Genomic DNA, 18,527 nt, shown 5'->3' on the forward strand with positions numbered 1-18,527 from the left:
TGCATCAAGCTCTGTGCTGAGCATGAAGCCTGCTTAAGATTCATTCATTGATTCATTCTCTCTCTCCCTCCCTCCGTCCGTCTTTCCCTCCCTCTCCCTCTCTCTCCTTCTGCTCCTCTCCCCTACTCATGTGCTCTCCCACTCTCAACAAAGCAGTGTTTTTTTTCTTTCTTTTTTAATATTTTGTTTATTTTGAGAGAGAGAGAGAGAAAACATGAGCAGGGAAGGGGCACAGAGAGTGGGAGACACAGAATCCCAAGCAGGCTCTGCGCTGCCAACACAGAGCCTGATGTAGGGCTCCAACTATGGTGAGATCATGACCTGAGCCAAAACTAAGAGTCAGATGCTTAACTGACTGAGCCACCCAGGAGCCCCAACGAAGTAATATTTTTAAGAATTACTTTTACATCCTGGTCAATTGTGCATAATTTGCATGGGGAAATCTAAAATATGTTAAATTAAAAAATCAAAACCATAGTCAAATGGGACTAGTGTCAGGGCAACTGAAAATGTCAACAAACCTGTACAAAGACAACGGAAGTTCTCGCACGTTTTGGGGCACACATCAGAAAATAATTCAAAGACCACTCTTCCAGCTGAAAAAGAATGAAGCTGGTTTATACTTCACCAATTTAAAATACTGAATATTCATGTATAAATGTCAACACAGGAATATTAATTTTCTTACCAGGTTGATTATTAATCGCAATGTCAAAAAAACATCGAGGACGCTGAACCTTTATTCCCATGGCTCCAATACTTCAATCTATGAATAAAATGCAGTTTCAGTCAAACAGACCAAAAGAGCAAAATTTTTTTTACAAATTTCTGGGGCAAAAAAATTCTGGAGCATAAACTAGAAATGTAGTTGAACTTATTTTGATATTTACTTCCATGACAATATGGATTTTTGGTTGAGACTAGATTGCACTTTGTGAAACAAATAGAAAAAACAAAAAAGAAAAGCCTTAGCCATAATATAATACAATTTCTATTTTAACAACCTAACATAGATTGCTACCCAAACAGAAAATTGTATTGTACGCAAGATTAAACAGAGAAAAATCAAGGACAGACTGTTTTTGCTCCTTGAAAACAAGAATGAAAGTTTTGATAAAAATGGTTTTAAAAAGAAAGACATTCAAATTCCTAAAAAATACCAAAAATAAATCATCAAGGAAGGAAGTGGGAAATTTTGATGATAGAAATATATGGTACGTTTCCTTTCTGAGTAAAAGCACATTAATATAGGAGATTATTTTCTCATCATGAGCAAGAGCCTGTGGTGACATACCAGGGTAGACAAAAAATACCAATAGGTGACATACTCTGTGTAAATACTGTTATCCAGATAGCAATTATTTAACATTCTTTTGCTACGGCATTTCTTTGAAGGATTTAAGATGTTTCAATCATTATTCCCGGTGGGAAACAACAGAAGAAGAAATAAAGGTACTTAGTTAAAACAGCATCCAAAATTATGGACTATAAATATGACAATTTCATCTGCTCAGACTAGAGACTGAAAAATGTATATGCTTTTCTGAAAGTTATCCTATATGAGGTTGTAGCTTTGCAAGCAGTGTGGGATATTTTAGAGCCAGTGAAGCTGTGAAAAATCTATTTTCTCCTCCTAAATAGATTCCTCCCTTTATCAATTTTTAGGTAGATTCAATATAGAGTATAAGAAATATATATATAGTGTGTGCTTTACCCATTTTCCTCCAATGGTAACATTTTAGAAAATTGTTGTATAATAGCATAATTGTAGTATAAAAGCAGAACAAGGCTGATATAATCCTTTATTCCATTCACATTTCCCAGTTTTACTGGCACTCATATTTGTGCTTATTATTTAGCTCTACACAATTTCATCACACATGTAGGTTTATATATCTACCACCATCCCTTATCAATTTTACAGATCCCAAATATATAAATTAGGGATTAAATTACACAAAAGATAGATTATATTGCATTAAAATTCAAACCAAATGTTGGCATATTCACTTCTCTCATTACCACATGGGAAAGGGAGACTTCTCAATTTTTTATTTCTAACAGATAAAATAGATATTAGAATGTTTCACAAAAAACAAAGCAAAAAAATCTAAACTTTCAGTCCTCTAACCTATACAGACTTCTTGAAAATAATAGAACAAAAAAATTTAGTAATTTTTAATTTCTTGCCAAGTTTGCTGCATTAAGTGTTTACTTGTATGGAATTTCAATTCCTGTACACTTGAAATTGAGGATATGTTGAACCCATAAATCTGAGGAAACTATCTTATCTTAGAAACTATTTAGTACCTGATTATCCTTTATCTTCTAAATAATTTTTGTAGGCCTTCTTATCTTCTATACTTTTGGGGGTAGAGTAAGAGAAGAGAAAGTTTAAATATTAATTTTCCTCAAAAAAAACCTTTTACAGCTACTTGTTTAGCCACAATATCCCAGGTGGATATTTGTATTCTTATAAAATGATTACTATAGTATAGATAACATTGTCCCCAATTGGTTTTACTCACAATTAACTTCTTAAATACAGTACTGTGTTCTTGAAAAACAAACTCCCAACTGGAAAACCAGGCATAATTTGATAGGTCAGAAAAAACCTTAGTTACCCATAACCTTTATTTAAAAAAATTTTTAATGTTTATTTTTGAAAGAGAGAGAGAGACAGTGTGAGCTGGGAGATGGAGGATGGGGGCAGAGAGAGGGAGACACAGAATCAGAAGCATGTGGGACTCCAACCCAATGCATGAGCTGACCTGAAGTCTGATGCTTAACCAGCTGGGCTGCCCATGCTCCCCACCCTTAATATTTTAGACACACCTTTGATAATTTTCCAAGTTTCTCAATTCTAGGGCACAATGTAAAAAATCCTACAGTTCTGGGACTTTGAAACTGCAATGAATACCACCACTAATTTATAGGAATATGAGCACAAGTGGGAGCTACCAGGATAGTGTTTGCTTTATTTTTTTATTCGGAGGGCTGCTTACATATGGGAATTCATTTTGGGAAAACACTGAGCTACACTTAAGAGTTTACGTAGCTTTGAGTTTGCTATGTTATATTTCAATAAAAAGTTTACTTTATTAGGAAGTCCAATTGGCACTGACTGAATTTTAGCTTCAAAAATTATCCTGGGGTACCTGGGGGTTGAGCATCGACTCCTGATTTCAGCTTAAGTCATGATCCCAGGATTGTGGGATTGAGACCTGCACTGGGCTCTATGCTGAGCCTCCTTAATATTCTTGATTCTCTCTCTTTGCCCTCTCCCCAACCCGTGCTCTCACTCTCTCTTAAGAAAAAGAGAAAAAGAAAAAGAAAAAGAAAAAGAAAAAGAAAAAGAAAAAGAAAAAGGTATCCCAAATGCTCTCATCATCTTTACCGTTATTATTCTTTCTTATCTGGAATACTGCAATAGCCTCCTAATTGGTTTTCCCTGCTTTTACTTAGTTCTCTATTTTCTATTTTCATTAGAATAACCAAAGTGGAGTGACAACTTACCATTTCATTCCTTTAATATCTTCTAATGTCTATCACACTTAATCAAAATGTCTTTCCATGGGGGCACTTGGTGGTTTAGTCAGTTAAGTTTCCAACTCTTGGTTTTGGATCACGGTTTCATGGGTTCAAGCCCCGCATAGGGCACTGCACTGACAGTGTAGAACTTGGTTGGGATTCTCTATCTCTCCCTCTCTATATGCCCTTCCCCGACTTGTGAAGTCTCTAGCCCTCTATAAATAAACTTAAAAACAACTACAACATTCAAAATGTCTTTTCATGCATGTTAAGAACCTAAACTAGCTCTGTCCAAGACAAACATGAGTCACATTTATAGTCTTTAAATTTGTATGGGGCACCTGGGTGGCTCAGTCGGTTAAGCCTCTGACTTCAGCTGAGGTCATGTTCTCTCAGTTCATGAGTTTGAGCCCTGTGCCAGGCTCTGTACTGACAGCTCAGAGCCTGGAGCCTGCTTCAGATTCTGTGTCTCCTCTCTTTGCCCCTCCCTTGCTCATGCTCTGTGTCTGTCTCTTAAAAATAAATAAACATTAATTTTTTTTTAAAGTGAAATAAATTTGTGGCAGCCACATTAAAAAAATATTAATAATATTCTAACTCAGTATATCCAAAATACTATTTCAACATATAATTGACATAAAAATGTTATTAATGAGATGTTTCACATTCTTTTTCGGGTAGTGAGTCTCAAATTTAGTGGTTATCAATTCAGAATAGTCATGTTTCAAGTACTCAATAACTGCATGTGGCTCATGGCCACTGCTGCACTGGACAGCATGGATCTAAATATTTCAGCTCCTAACGACCTCCATGACGTCATCTAACATGCTTCTTCTCCTTCAGACACATGTTCCAGATGTTCTTCTAACATCCCAAGGTCTAGTCCTTCATCAGGTCTTTCACACTTGTTTCCTCTGTGTGGGATGCTCTTACCCCAGATCTACCCCTGGTTCGTTCCCTAACTTAAGTCATTGCTCAAGTATCCCCCCACATGGAAGCCATCCCTGACCAGTATATCCAAAGGAGCAGTTCTTGCCCTTTGACACTTTATATCCCCTTACTTGCCTTATTTTTTTCCCCAAGCATTTATTGCTAATTGATGTTTTATTATGAATTCAAGTTTTTATACTTATTCTTATTAGAATGTAAGCCCCATGATAAACCTTTTCAATTTTGCTCTCCTCTTAATTCCTAGTGCCTCAAATAAACAAGAAATCAGTATTTAATAAATAAATGAGTATATATGAAAGGATAGGCACGTGTGAGAATGCTGTCTTACAACACTGTAACAACAAAAAGAAAACATCCCAAACATCCCACAATGAGAGAACAGCTAAACAAACTCTGGTATACACATACTATTAATATTACATGGCAGTTTAAAAAGTCAATGACTCTATCCAAAAATCCTGTTACTTAGTTGAAAAGAAAAAAATGCAAGCTGCCTATAAGTATTTTGTTTACACCCTCAAATAATACTACATTTCTACAGAAAAAGAGTTACTTATCAACACTGACAGTCCTCTGTCGGAGGAGACTGTAGGAATGGAAGTCAATGGAAATCTTTAGTTTTAAAGGTAAAACTCACATTTTTTTTTTTTGCAATGAGAATATATTCATGTATCAGTTTCCCAGTTTAAAATTAATAAAAACTTAAAAAAATAAAAATATATTATTTGCATAATAAAATAAAATAGTAGGAGGTATAGGACAATACTAAGAGTCATAGCTTCTTCATTTCCCAAGTTTTCTACAATATAGACCTGTCAAAGAAACTCTTCAAAAGACCACTCAAGTATTAATGTATTTTCAAGTGTCTTACTTTCATGATTATTACTGTTTGCATTTAAATCTACAAGATCTTAGGAAATTTCTTTTTCAGAAAACTGTGTACCCCTACCCCCATGGAAACTAGGAAAAATACATGTGAATATTTATCAATGCTGGATATTAAATAATTTCTCAGGTTCATGAACAATGAAATATTAAAATGAAAAAATGTTAAATGAAAAAAGATACCAATATTATATGGTTAAAAGGATTCTAAGTATAAAAAAATTCAGAGCGCCTGGCTGGCTCAGTCAGAAGTGCATACAGCTCTCAGGGGCCCCTGGGTGGCTCAGTCCGTTAAGCATCCAACTTTAGCTGGGGTCATGATCTCACTCACGGCTTATGGCTTCAGCCCCTTGTCGGGCTCTATGCTGACAGCTCAGAGTCTGAAGCCTGCTTGGGATTCTGTGTCTCTGTCTCTGTCTCTGTCTCTGCCCCTCCCTCATTCATACTCTAAGTTAAACAAAAAAAAAAAAAGAAATTGGTTAAATAAATGACTCTCATGAAATGAATGGCATTCATCTAGCCATTGGAAATCATATTCTTACATGTTACAATTAGGTAACTTTTTCAACTATCAGACTAACAAAAATAGACAATACTGACCTTCTTGTACACTGTTGCCAATAGTAAAAGGGCAAATTGATACAATCCTTTGTAAATTTGACAATACACAATATTACAAGTGCACTGAATACCTTCTGACTCAGTAACCCACTTTAGAAATTTATTTTATACATATCCCACACATTTGCAAAATAAGGCATGTACAAGGTTACTCAACGCAGCCATTGTTTTAGTAGTTAAAAGGCTGTAAATCTGAATGTCCATAAAGAGTAGATTACCTAAATCATGTTCTATCCATACGATATATAACGCTATAAAAAAAGAATGATGAAGCAATTTAAGTACTATTCCCTCCAAGACATTTTGGTAAGTTTAAAAAAAAAATAAAAAGCAAGGTACAGAGATATGTTTGGCATGCCTTCTTTGTATTTTTTTCAGAAAAGTAAAAATATGTGTATCTGTATGCTTGTCTAATACATAGGCACTGCAGGAGACGAAATGGGTAGCTGGGGAAGATGGGTAAGAAGATTTTCTTATTGTATAACCAATCTTCTCTGTCTTTCCAATTTTATACCACATGAACATATGTGTTAAGAGAAAAATTATCAAAGACTATTCATGGATGAGAGGATATTCATAATTTATTAGGTGAAAAAGGCAAGTTAGTAAAGATCTCAATTTTACACATAACAGATGTACATCAAAAAAAAGAAATGAGGGGCACCTGGATGGTTTGGTTGGTTAAGCGTCCACCTTCGGCTCAGGTCATGATCTCATGGTCTGTGAGTTGGGAGTCCCTCTCGGGCTCTGTGCTGACAGCTCAGAGCCTGGGGCCCGTTTCAGACTCTGTCTCCCTCTCTCTGACCCTCCCCTTCTCACGCTCTGTCTCTCTCTTAAAAATTAAATGTTAAAAAAATTGTTTTTAATTAAAAAAAGAAACGAAATCATTATGCCGAAGACTTATCTGTAGCACCATGTTCGATGCAGCATTATTTACAACAGTCAAGACATGGGGACAACCTAAGTGTCTATCAGCAGATGAATGGAGAAAGAAAATGTAGGGGTGCCTGGGTGGCTCAGTCAGTTGAGCATTTGGCTTTTGATTGCTGCTGAGGTCATGATCTCACAGGTTTTCAAGTCCCACATGGGGCTCTGAGCTGATAGTACAGAGTCTGCTTGGGTGCCCCTCCCCGACTCAGCTCACTCGCTTTTTCTCTCTAGATAAACATTAAAAAGAAAAAATGTAGAAAATGTTCATATACTATGGAATACTATTCAACCATTAAAGAAAAGGAAATCCTGCAATTTGCAACAACATGGATGGACCTAGAAGGCAGTAAGCTAAATGAGGTCAGTCAAAGAAAGACAAATACTGTATGATCTCACTTATATGTAGACTCTAATGGAAAAAAAGGTAAATTAAAAATGTATACATACACACACACCCCTGTCCAAACTCACAGAAAAACAAATCAGATTTCTAGTTACCAGAGCTGGGGGAAAAGGATGGGAGAACTGAATGAAGATAATAAAAAGATGCAAACTTCCAGTAATAAGTACCAGGGATGTAATGAAAAACATGATGGCTACAGTTAATTGCTGTATGGTTTATTACAAAGTTGCTAAGAGAATTAATCCTTAAAACTCTCATCACAGAGGAAAAAAAAAAAAAAGGTTTTCCTTGCTTCTATATCAGATGATGGATGTTAACAAAACTTACTGTGGCAATCATTTTCCAATATACGTAAGTCATATGCTACACATTTTAAACTTATATAGCATTGGGGCACCTCATTCAATTGAGCGACCAACTTCAGCTCAGGTCATGTCTCATGGTTCGTGGGTTCAAGCCCCGCATCGGGCTCTGTGCTGACAGCTAGCTCAGAGCCTGGAGACTGCTTCAGATTCTGTACCTCCCTCTCTCTCTGACCCTCCCCTGTTCACGCTGTCTCTCTCTGTCTCTCAAAAATAAATAAAAAATATTTTTAAAAATTTAATAAAAAATAAAAAAATAAACATATATGTCAATTATATCTCAACATAAAGAAAATAGGATTTACACCATAATATTGACACTGACTGCAAACAAAGTAGCATTATTTACAAAAGCCAAGACATGGAAACAACCTAAGTGTCCACTGATGAATGAATCAGAAAATGTATTATGTGTGCGCACACACACATATAGGAGTATCACTCAGCCACAAAAAAGGAAATCCTATCATTTGTGATAGCATATATGGACCTTGGGGATATTATACTAAATAAAATAAGTTATAAAAAGACAAATACCATATGATCTCACTTATATGTACAATCTTAAAAAGAACAAAAAACAAAACTAAACTCATTTTAGGTCTGAGGGTTGTCAAATACAGCATGACTCTAGTTAATAGCACTACAATGTATATTTAAAGTTGCAAAGAGAGATCTTAAAAATTCTTATCACAAGAAAATATTTGTAACCATGTGAGGTGATAGATTATAGAGATTTAATGTGGTAATCATTTGCAATATGTACAAACATCAAATCATAATGTTGTACACCTGAAACTAATAGAATTTAATGTCAATTATATCCCCCAAAAATGAATAAATAAAAGAAGCCTCCTCCAAAGATTACACAGAAATATTAACAGATTATATTTAGGCCCTGAGTTTAAGGATAATTTTGATGTATTTGTTTTCCAAATTTTCTTCAGATAGGTATTAATTTTACAATCAGGAAAAAAATATCTCTAAAGAAACACTAATAAAATGAGAGAATGTTTTGCTTATCAAAATAGTAAAGACTTTTTTTTAAGTTTTTTTTTCAAGTTTATTTATTTTGAGAGGAAGAGGAGGAGGAGTCCAGCAAAGGGGAGAGATAATCCCCAAGTAGGCTCCCCACAGTCTGTGCAGAGACCAATGCGGGCTCAAATTCACAAACCATGAGATCATGACCTGAACAGAAGTCAGAGGCTTAACCGACTGAGCAAGCTAGGTGCCCCAATAGTAAATATCTTTTAAAAAAAATAATTCCCCGAACGGCATGTGGCTCCTCTGGAAATAATATGAGAAACTTTTAAGTGTTTAAACCTTAAACTGGTATTCAACTTAAATCAGTAAAATTCACCTGCTAGGACTATATCGTAAGAAACTATCCTAAATTTAGAATGACTTCGTGTATGAGGTGCCTCGGTGCTAGGGAGTTTAGTGTCTAACTTCGGCTCAGATCATGATCTGACAGTTCGTGGGTTCGAGCCCCACATCAGGCTCTGTGCTGACAGCTCAGAGCCTGGAGCCTACTTCGGATTCTGTGTCTCCCTTTCTCTCTCTGCCCCTCACCTGCTCATGCTGTCTCTGTCTCTCTATCTCTCTCAAAAATAAACACACATAAAGAAATGTTAAAAAAGCAATGCCTTCATGTATAATGTTAGCTATCTTAGTGCTCCTTTTAGGAACATGTAATCAGAAGCAACCTAGTCAATATTACAGGGAAAAAAAGGTTAAATCATGGTTTCTGGTTGAACAAAATATCATAGTTGGTAAAGCAATGCTTATGGGGCCCCTGGTTGACTCAGTTGGTAAAGCACGTGACTCTTAACTGACTGAACCACTGAGGCGCCCCTGAAGCATGTGACTCTTGATTTTCAATCTGAGCCCCACATTGGATGTAGAGATTACTTAAAAATAAAATCTTTAAGAGCACTGGTTGTTGTATGGAAACCAATTTGACAATAAAATATTTAAAAGTAAATAGATAAATAAAATCTTTAAAATAATAATAGTAATAAAGCAATGCTTATAAAGATTAGTAATTTGGAAAATACTTAAAATTTGTTAAAAAATACTCAAGATATAAAACAGTATTGCAGAAGCATAATCACATAAATTACTCCTAAATCCAAATTTACAAATTCATAAAAAGAAAAAATATTGAAATAGTCACTTTTGTGTTTTGTCATAAGACTGAGAGGGTTTCTGCCTTACTGTACTTCATTCTACTTTTCTTTAATAATTATAATTGCTATCATAAATTAAACATTTATAATAAAATATATATAATCTAAGATTATAATGTACATGTCTGTAAGTGGTTATTACATATATTAAGGTTACACCATATAAGGATACTTTTCATAGAGATAGATATAAATTAGTTTTCCTAAACTAACAAATCAAATATGCCTTAAATTGAAGAAAAATGAAAGACAAATTATTAAAAGCACAGATATCTCAAGTTATGTAAGTGCTCTTCTGTTATAGCTAATGAAGAACAATGATGACAAAAAGGATGGCTCAACACTGTCTCTACTATTACTGAATTCAGTTTTTACCTAATCAGAAATATAATAGGTAGTATTTCCTCTGTAATTATGATTTCCTGGTATAACTCAATAATACCTAAAATTGAACATGAGACAAACATCTGATTAATTTTTAATTTTTTCAAGAAAAAATAAAGGCAAAACAATGCTGAGAGATATCAAAAGTACATTTCAGGGAAAAATCACATCCATGCAATTTTCAATAAAATAATTCACGAATTTCCTAACAGTATATAATGAAAGCTTTCACAATAGTAGCCTGCTTTGTTGAAATTTGTTGAACCCAAATGAGTTGCAGCTTTTTCAATAAAATTCAAATATTAATTTTTCTTGAAAAACAAAAAAATGTGTCTCATTCCTGTACAGCTATCAACATGGTCTGCCTCCAACTACAGCCTGTTAGCTGTTACCATTTATTATCTATTTGACCTCTTGAATTCACTTCACCTGCCTGACTCCTTCAGAAACTTCATCTATTTTTTTCATAATGAATACTTTTAAACAATAAAGTTAACAGACTCACTGAAAAAAAATGAGAACAAATAAAAAAATGGATAAAACCCTGACAGGTAGCTATAACTTTTTAAATGTTTAAGTATATTATTTTTTCTAAACAGAGATTCACAATATGTTGTTTTAAATGTTTACCAGCAGTATCATAGTTTAGTATGTCAATAACATATCATGTAAGTATTTTAAAATATTAAATGCTAGGATGTGTAAACTTCTGAAACAAATATAGTTCAAAAAATATGAGAGGTAACAAATTCATATGTAAAAAGATTAATCTTGTAGTTTCATACCTAAAATAATTTTGATATTCATCCTAACATGATGAATGATGGGAATGAAGGATGGGAAAAGAGGCAGGACAAGGACATAAGCAACTAATCACTAAAATATATGGTAAAGGTATTTGAAATTAGGCAATAAATAATCAAGTGACTTTATGACATTCAAAAATTTAAGAGTTTCATACACTATAAGGGAGTCCATAAAATACTGACTCTTCAAAAGGTAGACAGTAAATCTTTTAAACTGTAAGATTAATAAGTCTTTGCCCTTTCTGATTCCCTTGGCTAATTCCTATGTGTCCTTACAAGATTCAAACAGCTTGGAATACCCTCTCTGGGAACTTCACCCTGACTCTCTAAAGCTTAAATGATCCTCCTTTGTTGAATCTTATTCTCACTGTCATAAACTTTGTAAAGTCCTCAAACTCAGAACACCATGCACAGGGCCTGGCCCAGGACTACACTGTCAAATGGAAAGAGTACAAGTTAATCAAGGCATGAGCAAAACCAGGTTCTGCTTCAAATTCAGTGCTCTCCCCCTATATGTACTGCTTCTCACACAGTATGGCTAATATTTATCTGTAGTTGGTAAATGCTCCCAGAGCCTACCAGTGACCATCCTCTGAGAACTTATTCCCTCAATCTGCCTAATGGAGCTGCATTTTACTAACAAAATGTTTTTAAAAAAATAGAATCTACTAAAAGAGGGAGCATCTTCAGTTCAGAACTAAGAAAGATGAAAAGTTCTTATCTGCTTAAGTTTAATAAAACCGGTAACAATTGTCACACAAGATTTCCACCTCTAATATCATATTGCATTAAACTAATCAGAACTACAGCAGACCTGCTAGACTACTTTCAAAAATGGCAATCTGACATTCAGACCATTCCGACTAGCCTCTTTACCTTACCCCTCATGTAGTTTAGAGATCAAAGGAGAAATGAGAATAGATTAAAAAACATTTTAATACAATTATGAGTACCATAGTGCTAAAGAACCAAGTACAAACAAATTAACATTCTGAGGCATCAGGAAAGGCAACTATGCTCTTCCAGAGGGCCCCCTTCCTTATTGTGTCTGACAGTCACAAATCACTGTGCTGGTAGAAACATGATTAACAGTGTAGAGCCACTTCTGAAATTCTTTAGAAAACATAAAAAGAAAAAAGCTGTAATGTTGCCAAGTTCAATGTTAAATAGGATATATTTTCCAAACATACAACCTGAGAACATAAAAATACAGCCATGTCAATGCCAAACTAAATAAGCATAAACTAACTGGGAAACCTCTGCTAGTATTCTTAATACTGTACCTACAATTATTTAAGTTCTTACAATGATAAATGTACACCACTGCCTCCAGAGATATACCTATACCATACAATAGCAACATGTTAGCCAATCTGGTAATTCCTATATAAATGACAGACTTGAAGTTTGAAGGCTGGTCCAATCTGATTTTATAGATTTCACAGGATAACCAGAAAACTGAAGTGACTGGCTCAAGGTCATGAGTTGAAAACAGCAAGTTTTCTAGTTAAGTACTTTACAGCTTCACTGTAGAAGTGAGCTTATTCACAAATATTCCAGATAACAGCTTATTTCATTTTAGTTTTTACCTTATGACCTTAATGCAATTATTACAAATAAATGTTATGCTAAAGTTTATACACAATTAACAGTAGCTTAATACATAAACAAGCTTCATTCGTTTTAAAAAATCAATGACTTGAGGAATCATTCATGGTTTTAAAATAACTTCTAATATTAAAAAATTGACACCCATATTTATAAGTAAGTACGACGTAGTTTTAAAGTACAGTAATTTTAAAAAGAAGTTGATGATCATTTTAAGCTACCACTTAAAGTGCAAAAGATTTCCTGTCTGGTACTAGAAGTACAAAGTCCAAGTTACAGAAGTTTTCTCTGAGTATTTACAATACCGCCTGTAGTAAATTTCAAGATGCAAGATTTGCCCCACAGAAATAAAAAAAAGAGTTTTTCAGAGACAGGATATACATTGAGCCAGGGCAAAACCACTGACACATAAATCTAAAAACTAAATCTAGGTGCTAATATTAAAGCCAAAAATGTGCAATAACACAATGTAACAAATCTGCAACAAACTTTTCAAGTCACTTGAATTCATTAGCTAATTATCTATGAATTTCTAATACTTATGACAACTTAGACACCTTAATATCTTAGAACGCTAAAACTAAGTAACACATTATAATTCTATTGAAATACCCTATTAGTAAAAAAAATAAGGGAAAAACATCGTCTATTTCTTAAAAGAACACTGGAAGAATTAATTGCTGATGGTGTTCTGATAACAACTAGAACTAGTTCACACTACCAATTTTCCTTTGCACATAGAATGTACATTGCCTGACAGAAAATAGCATTTAAAATATGCAAAATATCCAAAGGACAAAAACCTTACTCAGAGGCCACTGATACTGCAAGACCACAATAACAAGTACCAAAGATGAAAGACCTTTAAAAAGTCACACTAAATTTAATATATCACTCATAGAATCACTGAGTTCTTATTGAAAGCCAATTTTACACAGAATTTTAACAACCCTGAATATTTAGTTTTGAAGCCCACAGCTGATGAAAGCCTGAAATCAAAGTATTTTATAGACGAAGAAACTGAGGTTCAGAGAGATGGTTGAGCCAGAAACAAATCCAAATTTTCTAACCTAGGAAGCTTGCATACTTGTACAATCCTGACAGCAGGGGAAGGCAACCCTGACAACAGCCTGCAAAGACAAAAAAACTTTAAAAAGCAAACAGTTAAAAAACAAAACAAAACAAAACGAAAAAAACAAAACCAAACCAAAACAAACCTCACAGAATCCTACTACAAGACCCATTAGGATTTCAGGGCACCTATAATCCTGAATAATAAAGAAAACGTCAAACGATGTAAACTGAACTGATTAAGATAGAAATAATTTACTATAGAAATAATCCCATCTAAAATGGTTAAAATAAAAAGGAGGGAAATACTAAAACGGTAACTTTTCAGGTACCGAAAAAATATTATGAGAAAAGCATTCATTCTAGATATCTGTGCTTTTTCTGGATTTTACAGCACTATTTCAAAAACGTTCACACCCCCTTACCCATCATCTTTACGAACCCGCAAATTACTGGCCTTCCCCTCCCCCAAATGAACTACAGACGGACACACGCACACCTGCTTACAGTTCCATCTGGTTTTTCAGCTACTAAAAGGTAACGGACCCCCAAACGTCCAAAACATTGGTTTCTTGGACATATTTGTCATCTCTATTGCAAAAGCCTGGTTCTGAACAGAAAGTACTGGTGTGGGAATAAATTAAATCAATACGCAAAATGGTGCTTTTATAAATTTTCAAAATGACGGAGTTCTCCATTCCCGCAGACCTCGACTTAGCTCCATAAAAGACTTAAGATGAGGCAAATTCGCACACTTCCCCCAAGGCATATGGAGCTCTGAAGCCATGGCCTTCCTTCTAAAGAGTAATTATCTTCTCCTAAAATGCCTGCGCTGCTCACAGCTCCTTGAAAACGTGGGCGAACTTTGAGACAGCCCTGGGATGAAAAGGGAAGAGCCTGGATTTCAGTTTTAGGAGAATGCTTAACTAAGAGGCCTGTATCATTTAACTATGCACGATAGCCGCCGTCTGTAAGAGGAAAAGGTCGGAGTGGAGGAAAGCCTGTTTTCAGTCTAAACTAACCCCTATGATCCAGGGTCCTCGCCCGCCACTCTCCAACCTTAACCTGACAGGACCTCAGGTTACCCCTTCCCCACCAAACCGCTCACCTACCCCGCATTGGCGGTTAGTCTTACGATTTTGAAGTATCAAAAATCACCCTCGCTCCCTGGAGTTCAGGCCGCCGTTGCTGCCGCCATATTACAGCTTGTGCGGCAAAATGCGTCAGGGAGGGAGGTGTGCGCCCAAGTGGAGAGGGCGGGGGCTGGCAGGGGGAGGACCGTTTCCCAGGCCCGGGAGGCACGGCTGAAGGCCTTGTCCAGCTGCAACAGCTGCAGAGCCAGCGCCACGGTCCTTAGGGGACTAGTTCAGGAACCAGACAGCCCAGATACCTCGAGGGGAAGACAGTTGACTCAGACGGGCCTAACGCGTCGGCTCCGCCCCTCTCCTCCGGCCCTTCCCGCTCTCGTACCCCGGGAAGCCCCCGAAACAATACGGGCCTCGCGCCACCTACCTGCTCCAGTAGTCTTCACTTCCCGGGTCCGGTCCTTTAAAAGCCCTTCAAATCTACCGCCGCCAGAAAAGGCGCTAAAGCCCACTAACCGCCTCCCTCCCCCACAATCCAGTCCTGGCGTGGAGGGTAAGCGTCGCGCCGGAAGTACGTCATCGGTTGGTTGACTGCGTCTCTTGACGTTCTCTTTGCTTGCGTCACCTAGGCCCTCCGTGGTAGTTCTAGGATGTTGGTGCCTGGCAGATCCCTAGTTTATAGGTAGCTTAATCTTTCTCGTGTGAATTGATTGGGAATGTTTGTAACCGTCAGATTGCCATGTCCTTGATGAATTGAAATGCTTCATCTAGTTAACATTCACTCTCTAAGAGTATTGGGAAGGAAGCCCTACCTTCAAGGAGATTCCTCCTCAGCTTCCAGTTAACGCTATGACTGTTTTAAAAACAGAAACGAACAAAGCTCTAGTTGAAAAATAAAGGAAATCACTTAGGGCATTGATGCTCTTTCTTTTTCTAAGTTCTCACAGCAACACCATGATATAGGTTATTAATCTTGTTTTACAGGTAAGGAAACCGAGGCTCAGGGAGGAGAAGTGCCTCTACCCTATACTCACTGTTCCTAAATACCAAAGCAAATCTTTAACTCCAAATCCAAGCCTTTCTGGGAAAATAGGACATATATTGTTTTTAAATTATTTTTCAGAGGCAAGCTTCCCTAGATTAAGTTAAAAATAAATGCCTCTGATATTTGGGGGGAGGGGCTGGTGGCAGTTCCTGTGGGAACATGGGGTTAGTGAGTTTTAAAAGGAGCTAGCTAAAGGGACTTAGATTTTGTTATTGCATAGAAAAAAAAAATGGTAAGTTACAATCATTTACATTTTTCACTCATTTAGGTTAGGTAAATTAATTATCAACTACAGTTGGGCATGTGGTACATGTAAGGGTCTTGGCCAATATTAATTGCTGTGATACTGAGAAAACAATCTTCCTCTGCATTTCCCCCTGTTTTAAGGTATTGTGTTTATTGCAGGAGAGCAGCAATTTGCCAATTCAAATGCTAACCTCATCCAGAAACATCCGTAAATAAATGTTTAATCTAGGTAGCCCTTGGCCCAATCAGGTTCACAAAATTAATCATCTCAATGGGTATTGCACAATTTATTTATCTCTTCTACTTTATTTATTTTTAATGTTTTTATTTATTTTTGAGAGACAGAGAGAGACAGCAGGAGCAGGGAAGGTCAGAGAGAGAGGGAGATACAGAATCTGAATCAGGCTCCAGGCTCTGAGCTAGCTGTCAGCACAGAGCCCGACGTTCATGAACCGTGAGTTCATGACCTGAGCCGAAGCGGGATGCTTAGCTGACTGAGCCACCCAGGCGCCCCTATCTCTTCTACTTTAGATTGGTATTTGTGTTTTGGGATTTTAGCTATTATGAGTAAAGTTTCTATGATATCTAGTATATTGAGCACATATATTTCACATACATGTTGGAAATATACCTGGGAATGAAATTACTAGATGTTAGGGTATGGATAGGCTAAGTTTTGGTAGATACTGCTAAACAGTTTTCTGAAGTGGTTGTACAATATTCTTTTATTTTTTAAGACATCATTTTTTTATTTTTAGTTTTTAATGTTTATTTTTGAGAGAGAGAACACGTGCACATGCACATGATCAGAAAAGGGGGCAGAGAGAGAGGGAGACACAGAATCTGAAGCAGGCTCAGGTTCTGAGCTATCAGCACAGAGCCAGACAAGGGGCTCAAACTCACAAACCGTGAGATCATGACCTTAGCCAAAGTCAGACACTTGGTCGACTGAGCCTCCCAGGCACCCCAATATTCTCATTGTATTTGCCTTTTGATTCCAGTATTGGTGAGCACTCTCATTTGCAAATGAAAGAAGACCAGCTGCAGCTTGCTTAGGTAAAATTGGGAATGTATTGCTTTATGAAACAAAACTGTTGCACAGTGTGGTGGCTTTAAAATGTGTCTATAGGGGCAGCTGGGTGGCTCAGTCGGTTAAGCCTCTGACTTTGGCTCAGGTCATGATCTCACGTTTGTGGGTTCGAGCCCCGCGTCAGGCTCTGTGCTGACAGCTCAGAGCCTGGAGCCTGCTTCCAATTCTGTGTCTCCCTCTCTCTGACCCTCCCCGCTCATGATCTGTGTCCTCTCTCTGTCTCAAAAATTAATAAAACATAAAAAAATTAAAAAAATAAATAAAATGTGTCTATATATAAATTCTTTAACGTGACTATCTTTTAATGAGTAGTAAAAGGAGAGTAACTGTGATTTTGGAGACTAGGTCATAAAAGGGATTTTTATTTCCTCTTTACTGTGTCTCTTGGATCACTCACTCAAGGAGAAATCAAGTGCCATGTCATGAAGATTGTGTGTGGAGAGGCCCATGTGGCAAGAAACTAGCTTCCTGGCAAAAGTTTGAGATGAACTGAGGTCTCCTGCCAGCAGCCATGTGAGTAAGCCCTATGGAAGCAATCCTCCAGCCTCAGTCAAGACTTCAGATGACTGTAGTCCTTGTTGATATCTGACTTAAATCATGTAAGAAACTGTGAGCCAGAAGCACTCACATAAGCTGCTTCTGAATTTCTGGCCCACAGAAACTGTGGGATGATAAATGTTGTTTTAAGTCACTAAGTTTTGGGAGATTTATTGCAGCAGCAATAGGTAACTAATACAGAGAAGAAAGAATAGATGGAATATCATGGAACTTGTCTTTTGTCTAATTTGACTTGTCTGTGTTTTAGCTTCATTTTCCAGCCTGAAGAAATTACCTCACACCTTAATAATCTAAGTCCCTACCAACTCCAGTTATAAAATGTCAGAGAAGTCTTTGATTAGCATTTCAGGACAGACTCCTAAATTTGTGCTTGCAGTTACATAGTGAGGGGTGTGACACTGGGAAGTGTCTGACATGCCTACATTTTTTTTTCGCTGTCCTCTTTCATCTGAATAAGGATATGTGAATACTTCTCTTCAGTGGAAAGTAAGTGAAAGCTATATGTATTACAGGTCAGCCAAGATGTTTCCAAAAGTACTGTATCTTCTCCATGTTCTTTTTATTTTTGTCAGCTAGGTCCAGAAAGTTTTAAGGCCCTGGGGAATTATAAAAGAAGCATAGTTCCCTGAATCTCTGAATAGAGAAAAGACCAGGGATATCCACATTGGGATGTGATACGGCTGAGATATCAAATTATGTCCCTTAAACCACTGATGTGGTTTGGCTTTATTTATCACAGCCGATACCATAACTCATCTTGTA

The 18,527-nt window shown here is 36.5% G+C and overlaps 2 protein-coding genes across 9 annotated transcripts in view; one reads left to right on the top strand and one right to left on the bottom strand.

The window, feature by feature from the left end:
- Positions 1-15,384, bottom strand: part of PPIG (peptidylprolyl isomerase G) — a 47,777-nt gene extending 32,393 nt beyond the window's left edge. The window contains exons 1-5 of one of the 8 annotated variants that reach the window (XM_029934426.1): positions 15,254-15,384; positions 5,040-5,068; positions 2,311-2,363; positions 689-766; positions 522-596 (exon numbers count right to left, since the gene is read on the bottom strand). In XM_029934426.1, the coding sequence (XP_029790286.1) occupies positions 522-596; positions 689-749 (136 nt within the window). In that variant the 5' untranslated portion in view covers positions 750-766; positions 2,311-2,363; positions 5,040-5,068; positions 15,254-15,384. Of the gene's footprint in view, positions 1-521; positions 597-688; positions 767-2,310; positions 2,364-5,039; positions 5,069-14,853; positions 15,079-15,253 lie in introns of those variants that run through there. The other 7 variants (XM_029934424.1, XM_029934429.1, XM_029934431.1 and 4 more) reach the window with 7 other exon arrangements.
- Positions 15,385-17,645: 2,261 nt separating this feature from the next.
- FASTKD1 (FAST kinase domains 1) overlaps positions 17,646-18,527 on the top strand; it is a 50,468-nt gene continuing 49,586 nt past the window's right edge. The window contains exon 1 of the mRNA XM_029934433.1: positions 17,646-17,720. The gene's annotated coding sequence lies outside the window, so the exon portion shown is untranslated. The remainder of the gene's footprint in view (positions 17,721-18,527) is intronic.

The sequence above is a fragment of the Suricata suricatta genome, chromosome 3, assembly GCF_006229205.1.
Source record: "Suricata suricatta isolate VVHF042 chromosome 3, meerkat_22Aug2017_6uvM2_HiC, whole genome shotgun sequence".
NCBI classification, from domain to species: Eukaryota; Metazoa; Chordata; class Mammalia; order Carnivora; family Herpestidae; genus Suricata; species Suricata suricatta.